The 9,936-nt window shown below is 37.9% G+C and overlaps 2 protein-coding genes across 2 annotated transcripts; one reads left to right on the top strand and one right to left on the bottom strand.

The window, feature by feature from the left end:
• Window positions 1-300: 300 nt before the first annotated feature.
• On the top strand, window positions 301-4,913 carry LOC147520515 (peptidyl serine alpha-galactosyltransferase-like). The gene is made up of 8 exons (XM_086592050.1): window positions 301-826; window positions 994-1,164; window positions 1,288-1,531; window positions 1,621-1,821; window positions 2,116-2,591; window positions 3,201-3,365; window positions 3,500-3,743; window positions 3,845-4,913. Exons 1-8 carry the CDS (start codon window positions 501-503, stop codon window positions 4,508-4,510), a joined length of 2,493 nt encoding a protein of 830 aa, XP_086448176.1. The 5' UTR covers window positions 301-500; the 3' UTR covers window positions 4,511-4,913.
• A 721-nt stretch (window positions 4,914-5,634) lies between these two features.
• Window positions 5,635-9,585, bottom strand: LOC147520514 (two-component response regulator ORR26-like). Its single transcript, XM_086592051.1, is given in 6 exon segments — window positions 5,635-6,337; window positions 6,339-6,785; window positions 7,321-7,397; window positions 7,570-7,959; window positions 8,087-8,239; window positions 9,177-9,585. Coding segments are annotated over 6 exon segments (1,752 nt in total). The 5' UTR covers window positions 9,304-9,585; the 3' UTR covers window positions 5,635-5,779.
• Between the last annotated feature and the right edge of the window lie 351 nt (window positions 9,586-9,936).

Genomic DNA, 9,936 nt, shown 5'->3' with positions numbered 1-9,936 from the left:
CGGGTGGGTCATTGGTTGCCTAACATCTACGATAGTGAAACTTAAGACGTCGACACGAGTTGAGCACGCGAGAACTAACAAAAACTAGTCCCACACGCTGTTATTAGAAATTTAGAAAGGCCCACCCTATTTTAGGCCTTCATAATGGACACTATATGTCTATATGTATGTTTTGGGCCTTAAAAGAAGATCCAGTAGGCCCATGTGGGTGTGACTAAATTTTCGAGACAACCATCCGACAAAAAATAAAAAAATATAGATTTTCTTTACCAACTTCTGAAAATAATCGAATTCAACTCTACGACTTTCGATCAATCTCATTGCATGATCTCCACTCTTCAGATAACACAAAATTTTTAGATCATTACAACAATACCCATCTCGAATCTAGCTTAAACAGCTTTATGTTAATAATCAGCTTGAATAATTATGTCAACTGAGTCTATAAATTGCTTTCTCCAATTAGCCCACTTGAAAATACACATGAAATTTAGTTATCGATGCCCATTTCAAATCTAGCTATGAAACCAGCTTCAATGGTGAGATTTTTATTAGTTTTAGTGTGGGTTTTAAGTTTGGGTATTGGTGTATTGAGTCAACAACAAGCACCATGGAGAATCCACACATTGTTTTCTGTAGAATGCCAAGATTATTTTGACTGGCAAACAGTTGGTCTTGTTCATAGTTTCAAAAAGGCCAAACAACCTGGACCAATTACAAGGCTTCTTAGTTGTACTGATGAGGAGAAGAAGCGGTATAGAGGAATGAAGCTTGCTCCTACTTTTGAGGTTCCTTCAATGAGCAAACACCCAAAGACTGGCGATTGGTATTCAACTTTTACTTAATTATTATGTTAAATATTTGTTCTTTTTATCATTTTAATTATTTTTTTTTACTGTTTATGCATGTTGATGTTAATCTGTGGTCTTTTATGTTCCGTTTTTTGCACATTTATGTTTAAAAGTGTGGTTTCTGTTCTATGCATTTTGGCAGGTACCCTGCAATTAACAAGCCCGCTGGAGTAGTTCACTGGCTCAAATATAGTAAAGAAGCAGAGAATGTTGATTGGGTTGTGATCTTGGATGCGGATCAAATAATTCGTGGGCCAATTATACCTTGGGAACTTGGCGCAGAGAAAGGAAGACCTGTTGCTGCATTATACGGGTAAGAAGAATTGACATAGGAAGTGGAAATGACGTAGGGTACATTTTTTCCTTCTATGGTGGCGGTGTTACCTTTCCGAAATGCATCTGTAATACGGATTGATAGATTGAATAACTTGTTCAGATATTTGATTGGATGCGATAATATTCTTGCACAACTTCATACAAAGCACCCGGAACTCTGTGACAAGGTTGGTGGGCTTTTAGCAATGCATATTGATGACCTCAGGGCATTGGCCCCCGTGTGGCTTTCAAAGACAGAAGAAGTACGTGAAGACCGCGCTCACTGGGCAAGAAATATAACTGGTGACATATATGAAAAGGGTTGGATCAGTGAAATGTATGGATACTCATTTGGTGCTTCAGAAGTGAGTACAATGACATCTCTTCTGTTTGTAGTTATGATGTTCTGGTGCCGTGCTAAATCATTTTTTGTTTATGCGCTCTGCTTGTGTAGGTGGGACTTCACCACAAGATTAATGATGACTTGATGCTCTACCCAGGTTATATTCCACGCCCTGGGGTTGAGCCTATCCTTTTTCACTATGGATTGCCATTCAGTGTTGGGAATTGGTCTTTCAGTAAATTGGATCACCATGAGGATGGGGTCGTTTATGACTGCGGCAGGCTTTTCCCTGAGCCCCCATATCCCAGAGAGGTAGGTCACTAGATTAGAAATAGGATGCTGCAAATAGGGACAGCCTAGTGTATTTGATAAAATACAACTGGCTATAGTTGACATGTTACCCATCCATGATCAATGAGCACCACTTACTCATCAATCAGTACCATACACATCTCTTTGTCAGTATTGGATGCATGTATTCTCACCCAAAACTGTATTGATGGTAAGACCAAATTATGAATGCTTAATTGTTGGAGAAGGTATTACGACTTAATTCACTCGCTGTGTCACAGTAGTTGCTATGATGTATATCTAAATTTGATGCAGGTCCAACTGATGGAATCCAATCCGGACAAAAGGCGAGCTCTGTTTTTGAGTATAGAATGTATGAACACTTTAAATGAGGGTCTTCTATTACACCACGCATCAAGTGGATGCTCTAAGCCGAAATGGTCAAAGTACTTGAGCTTTCTAAAGAGCAAGACGTTCTCTCAACTCACTCGGCTGAAATATATAATTCGTGATAACATGCAAAGTGAGGAAACAAAGGTACAAGATCAGTCGATTGAAGAACCAAGAAGGATGCACTCAAAAATACATACAATTTTTTCCACAGAGTGTTCCCCATATTTTGACTGGCAAACTGTAGGACTTCTCCACAGTTTTCATCTCAGTGGCCAGCCTGGAAATATTACACGTCTACTCAGCTGCACCGAGGAAGACTTAAAGCGATATACTGGCCATGATCTGGCACCTACACATCATGTCCCATCCATGAGCCGACATCCATTAACTGGAGACTGGTAATGCATTTCTCCTCTCTGAAGATATTTCCCTTCCCTGGATGAGATTTTGTGCATGTAGAGAGATAAAATGAAAGAATAAGTAAGCCCATTTTTTTTTAACGCTGCCACATTGTATTCTTCAAATGACCTAATAATTTGATGGTCAAAGATCTGCTGATATGCTTTCTTGTTAAAATTTCTGAAGAGATTTAAAATGAGATACTTGGAGTCAGTGCTATAGACTCTCTTCCTACCAGCCCTAAAAAGAAAGAGAGAAGAAAAGACCCTCTTGATGCTTTTCCAGTGGACAATAAAGTGGTAGGAAAGGTGCTACTAGACTAATAGAAAACAAGTTTAGGCTTTATCCGGTTCCAATTTTGTGGAAGCTAATTAAGGCCATGCCCCAGTTGTACAGGGTTTTGTGTTGGAGTGGAAGGTGTTATCATAATAATGCTGCTTACCTGCCAAGAGATCTGATAATTAAAGAACATTAATAACTATATTATCATTAATATCTTATCACTAACGCAGTTTTACTGTACTAATTATTGTTATTGTTAGTATTGTTTCTGTTCTCGTCATCGTCGTCTTCTAAGGAAATAATGTTGTGTCTGTTTTGGCATCTAGGTACCCAGCAATCAATAAACCTGCTGGTGTTCTCCATTGGCTTAATCATGTGGATACTGACGCAGAATTCATAGTTATTCTAGATGCAGATATGATACTCAGAGGCCCAATAACACCATGGGAGTTTAATGCAACGCGTGGCCATCCAGTTTCAACCCCCTATGAGTAAGAATCTCTCTCTATCTCCGATAAACACAAACACTTGCACAAATTCATGTATTTCTGTGCAGATTTGTTACTCATTTGCGTATTTGATGCATGTCAGTACTTTATGGCTTAACCCCGTTTGTGCATTTCAGCTACCTTATAGGTTGTGACAATGAGCTTGCTGAGCTTCATACCAGTCATCCTGATGCGTGCGATAAGGTTGGTGGTGTAATAATTATGCATGTAGATGACCTGCGAAAGTTTGCCATGCTATGGCTGCACAAAACTGAGGAGGTCCGTGCCGATAAAGCTCATTATTCAAAAAATCTCACAGGTGATATATATGAATCTGGATGGATAAGTGAGATGTATGGTTACTCCTTTGGTGCAGCAGAGGTATGTTCGAATAGAGGCAGATTTTCTTAACGTAAAAAAGCTACATTATTTGACATCTGTTCAATCTATAAAGATGTGTACCCTTGTTGTCTTTCATGCAGCTGAATTTGAGGCACATCATTAACAAAGATATACTGATTTATCCTGGTTATGTTCCTGAGCCGGGCATCAAGTATAGGGTCTTCCACTATGGGTTAGAATTTAGTGTTGGAAACTGGAGTTTTGATAAGGCCAACTGGAGGAATGTGGACTTGGTCAACACATGTTGGGCTAACTTCCCAGATCCTCCTGATCCTTCAATACTAGATTCAACTGATCAAGACATTCTGCGAAGGGACCAGCTGAGCATTGAATGTGCAAGGACTATGAATGAAGCTCTCCGTTTGCACCATGAGAGGCAGAAATGTGGCAACACTCATATTGAAACTACCTCTAATCAGATCATTGAAGAAAAACCTATGTTGGCACGTCGAGTTGGAAAGTTTGATGGAAACTTGTACGTAAAAAGTAACCCCATGCCAACGACTGCATCTTCTGTGCCATCTATACCCGCCGCAATGGATCATGTCTCTAACTCGTATAAATCTTGGATGATTTTTCTATGGATTTTTTCAACTCTGGGCTTCTTAGCTCTCATGTCAGTGGTTCTGTTGGGCCGTAAAAAGCAGAAAACACGGAGTAAATCATACAGGAATAAGAGAAGAGCCTCACATTCTGGTTTCCTGGATACAAATGGGCATGATAGACATATTTATACTGACTTGTGATGAACGCAATAATCTGTACCTTCTCATATAATTTTGATCCAGTTTTGAGATATGATTCAGAAATTTCTGTACAATCCTGGAAGAAAAACGTCGTCAGTGTTATTAAGTCTAAGCTATTGGACTGGAATTTGTTGGTGAGGACAAAGGATCTGATACTGTGCTATGTTGCTGAAGATGTTCATGGCTTAACTTGCACAATGTCAGTTGGGACTCTGCAATTGTTTGAAGAGTAATTGTGCTGAATTTACAATGCAATTGTAATTCAATTTTGAAAATGTATAATGTTTAACTTAGACTGCAATTTTTAGGTTTCAACATGCTTGTAACTTACCATGCCGGTCATGGCAATATATTAGAGTATCATAGAAAAAATAAAAATAATAGGCACAATTTGAGAAAGAAAGTATTCAATGCGATTTTCCCTCCATCTTATGTCTGCTTTACTGTCTTAGCGGGCTAAGAATAGTTTCCCCTGCCGTGTAGGATTTTAATTAGTCCAAGTCGGGGATGGATATGGATTTCTTCGAGTAATTACATCTGTATAACCCCCAATACCAGAACTCTAAAAAGACAAGCCTGCTTAAAAAGTACTTGCAAGGACTGCTCTTGAAAAATTGATAGGTTCTTCTTGCATCACACACGGCTACGATGCCTCCAGAATTCTAGATGCATACCACCGCCTCTTCAGATGTTTTGTCAGGATTCTTCTTGCATCAGTATGAACCCTAAGTACTTTGAAGTCAAAGACGGTAGGTACCGAAACAAGGTCACTAACAGATTAACAGAGGCTGACGCATATACAAAGATATCCACGTATGTCACGTCATATACGCGATGCAAGGAGGTGATGTAACTGCTAACTACAGGCCGTGCTTGTGTTTCCCAGAAAAATGTGAATTTTCGAGGGTAGAACTTGAAATATAACAGGGGAGTCAAGAAGTTGGTAGGTGTCACACCACCAAAATCCTAATAAAAAAAATGCAAATCCAACTAGACACCTCCAGTCCTTGAAACAACCCTAGTTCAAATTCAACCCTAACAAATTTGTAGAGTAAACAAGCAGTTCATAACTATGTTTCCCACCATAAGTTTGTTGTTTCCATCTAATTTACATGTTAAATATCACATAGTTGTTAGAAAGATGAAATATAGAAGTGTAGGTGACAGAGCAATCTTTGTAAGGATCAGTCACCTAACACATAACAGGTTTCTTTTCAAGATACCGTGCTACCAGTCTCTAGTAAAAACCGGACTCCAGAGCTGTACGGGTCATGTAATGAACAAACCTTCAGCTATTGTAGAATATTCGATTGAGTCGAATAGATAATCTGAGTTGAACCTCAGTCCATCATTCAAGTGACTTGGAATATCAGTAATAAGTTCTGGACCAAGGTAGTCGGAAAATTCTAGGTTGTTGAACCCAACATTCTCAACGTAAGCATGATCTTGTAGGGAACAGAGTTGGACATCCTCGTGGGGAGATACTAAAATAGGCCCACTTACAAAGTTCAGCTGTTGAGTTCCCAAGTTACTATTCAGAAACTGATCAAAGCTGTGGCATTTTGTGCTTGGTGAGATGATACTGGTAGACATGCAGTCAAAAATTTCAGCACTTACAGCATTGGTTTGAGCCTTAACTGTGTGAGATGTTGGAGACACAGTTCTGACATGGCTGTTTCCATATACAGTACGCCAAGGCTTCATTTCAGATGGGCCTACTTTATCTGCTTCGCTAGTAGAAGTTCCAAAATTAACTGATGAAGCTGGTTTTATGGGATCTGCTTGGATGTGTTGCTTTTGACAAGACGGGTATCTAGGTGGACTTTGCTCTTCTTTTTGGTTGTTTTGTGAACTGTATCATTGGACTTGCTCCGCCCCAAGAGTGCTGCTGAGGAGTGGTAGGCTGACTAGGCTCAAACAATGTATATTTAATCTTTTTCCCCGATCCAGAAGAATTTGCAAGCTCTATTCTAGAACCATTATCCATCTTCTGCATATATGGAACATCAACAGTCAAAGCTTTTCTGGATTTTGTTACAGGTAAGAATGGAACCTTCGAACTGACTTCTTGGACTTCTGGGCTAACATCTTGGACAAGCATGTTTTTGCCAAAGTATCCAAAACTACAGCTAGCTGAATTGTTTTGGTGCATCACAGTAGAGCTCTGGATGTTAAAGCTTGAAGAAGGATCCATTGAAGAGAAATCTGGTTGTGTTGTTGCACCAAAGGAAGGTTCGTTCTGCTTCTGCAACCTACTCAAGTAGAGGCGGTATTTCTGCACAATGCAGGTGTTCTCAGAGAGGCTGATAATGAAGTCCAAACGTGATTTTCTGAAAAACTGAAAGTACTCTTTTGGTGTAATTTGGAAACTCTCCTAACCGGTGATATGCATCTCATGATAGTGATTAAAGAAATTTAGCATAAATCTATCTTCCAAGAAAAATCACTGATACCGCTTTATATTCTCATGTCATAAAATCAGAATAAAATAAGACGTACACTAATGTCCAAACATTGGAAGTGTTAAAATAGTGGGGTAGAGATGCTCTCATAGCTTCTAAATGGGAGTAGAGCCATGAGTTGTGAGATGTTAGCATCTAAAACATACTTTTGGTTAAAAAAGATACTTCAGTATCAAAAAACTTCAACAATTTCAATAAAGGACACGAAACTTTCCAGCATCTCAGAAGAAAGTAAAAGCATCTAAATATTTGAAAGGTATTGATATTTGAAAGAGAATTAGAGAGACTCACTATGCTAACAGAAATTCAAGTCAGTACCTGGAATTCAGTTTAAAGACATAGGCCTACCTGCAGGTGACTAGCTACATTTTCCCTTGTCAACCAAGGGACATTCATCAAATCAAGTATTTTCTTCGGACCGACTTCTGTACCAAAAAGAAGAGATAAGTATCATTACTTCACAAGTTTAGAATATGACAGTTAAGATATGCTGACCATAAATATTAAAAGCAAGCAATTCTAGTTGTTCAAAAATTATCATGACTTCTTAGCATAGCTTTCAGAAAATATAAGATCAGAAGAATTATCAACACTCACTATCTAAACCAATATGATTAACAGCACTGACAAACTTCTGATGAAGATCTATGGACCAGACTACCCTAGCCTTCTTCGCAGCTGAAGAATCACTAAAATCTTGGTCATCAAGCCCGTGGTACTCTAAGTCTTTTCTTCTCCTTGCTGATGCAAGATCTCCTCCAGCTAGCAAGTGGCTATCATCAAAAGCATCTAAACCGTTTCTCATTTTTTGGATGCTTTCACTGCCTTCATGCGTTTCAAGATCTTTAACCTCGTGTATCTTCTTTCTAACAACATGTTGCCATATGTTTTGAAGTTCTTTCATTCGTATAGGTTTGAGAAGATAATCACAGGCTCCATGCAGAACACCCTTCATCACCCTGTTTATTTCTCCATCGACTGACATCACTAGACGGTTTCATAATGGACACCATTGGAAAAAAAAAAAAAAAAATGTTAGCATGATGTAAAAATAATTGAACTATAACAGAAACACATAGCATGCCAGATAAAAAATATGATCAAAGGAACTAACTGATGACAGGTAGATTCATCTCAAGTCCAACGTGTTCAAGGAGCTTAAAACCATCCATGTCAGGCATGTTGACATCACTAATCACAATGTCAAATCCCTCCTTTCTTTTGCGAAGCATGTCAAGAGCATCAGTTGCTAAACAGCATGTAGTTACTGTTACAGACAAAGAAATATAAACATAAATGTGTCAGATAGAAGCAAAATAACAAATCAACACCAAGGAGCCATTTACAAGTGGGTTTAATTCTTTTCAGGAAAATATTGCCCTTCTACGATATGTATATCCATTAAGAGAAAAAGGCCCCATCTTTGTGCGATCATAGACTTTAAATACTAACAAGATCAAGGTGACCATTAGAAATACTAGCACTCACAACACTTGCTCCATAAAATATATATCTGAATAACCTGCTTCGCATAAAGTCAAAGTCTTTGCTAGTAGCAAGTTTTCAATTTGCATTAACAAACACTCACAGTTTCTGTCTTCGTTCAACTCTTGATTCCTGAGAAAGTTTGGACAAATTTCTGAATTATTCTTTTCTTAATTCCACTTGGTTTTAGAAAAGGGAGTATCTTCACTCTTCTCTACCGTCTACAAATTCAAGAATGACAACTCTTGAACACTATATTCCAACTGTAAAGCGTTTAATGGACCAGCCCTCATATCTTAATTCTGATACAATACCATGGGGGAACCTTTTGACAGTGCCATTATGACATTCTAAGCATTCTACTAGAAGCCTCATCTTGACAAACATATTTGTGCATTTTTATTTATCGGTAACAAACAAATTCCTGCTAAATTCTTGAGGGTGGGAAAATATATATGCTTTCTACTTCATCAGCATATTCTCCAATCTTCACTATAATTTAAGATTACCATTTATCTCTTTTTCATCGCAAAGAAAATATTATGTTGGGTTTTTAGTTTTATCATGGAAATCACTACAGAAAGCCCACCTTAAATCCAACATCTGATTAATCATTATATTACAAAAATACAATTTCATAATGGTAAATAAATGGCCAGTCAATAGATAAGAAATAGCCCAGAACTAAAATAACTAAAATTCAAAGTGATTGTAAGTACCTTCATAAGAACACTTCTTAAGCATCTTTTCAAGAATTTTCAGCCATGTAGGATCATCATCAACAACAAGGACACGGAGACCAGCAGGAAACATGTCACTTCGACTAGGAACCAACCCATTCTCCATTGATCAATCCAGAGCAAAATCAAGGACACCAAAAGAGAGAGTGTATGTATGTGTTTTTGTGTGTGAGTGTGAGTGTGTTTTTTTAAGAGGTTTTAAAAATGGGTGAAGGGTCCCCAATGGCTCATGTTTTAGTATTCTCTTGTTCAAAAATATATATTTATAGTCGGCACCAAATAACTTTGGTGGGAAAGTGGGGAGAATAAGTTTAAGTGGATTAAAGCATGTTTGATTGTGTTGATCATCCAATACTACTTGAACCTTTTTCTTTATAAAGACTGGTTTGTGGCAGGGTTTAGCCTAATTTTTTACTAATCATCTATCATCTAATACCCTACCGAAAATCGTGTGTGAAGACTATTGATCGACAAGTGTCAAGTGGTCGCCACAATTATAAGACAAATAATAATAATTATTGGTTGATTAAGATTTATGAGTAAACTCGAAGTGGCGACTAGCATTTAATGTTATAGTTTGATCTTATAGTGCTAGAGCATATTTAATGGTGAGACCTATTTAGCACCAAACACTACGTTCTCGAAAATTTAGTGTTTTTTATTTTTAATTGTGAGACTTTTTGAATACCAAACCAAAAACCAAAAAAACACCAAACCAAACATCGAATCGGCTGGAATT

The sequence above is a fragment of the Coptis chinensis genome, chromosome 2 (assembly GCF_015680905.1).
Source record: "Coptis chinensis isolate HL-2020 chromosome 2, ASM1568090v1, whole genome shotgun sequence".
Classification (NCBI taxonomy): Eukaryota; Viridiplantae; Streptophyta; class Magnoliopsida; order Ranunculales; family Ranunculaceae; genus Coptis; species Coptis chinensis.
The sequence above is the reverse complement of the archived record's forward strand: the minus strand, read 5'-3'. Positions and strand labels throughout refer to the sequence as shown.

Coding starts and splice junctions, on each gene's coding strand:
- LOC147520515 (XM_086592050.1), top strand. CDS start 501: ATGCCCATTTCAAATCTAGCTATGAAACCAGCTTCAATGGTGAGATTT. Junction 1,165..1,287: donor CCTGTTGCTGCATTATACGG/GTAAGAAGAATT, acceptor TAACTTGTTCAG/ATATTTGATTGGATGCGATA. Junction 1,532..1,620: donor ACTCATTTGGTGCTTCAGAA/GTGAGTACAATG, acceptor CTGCTTGTGTAG/GTGGGACTTCACCACAAGAT.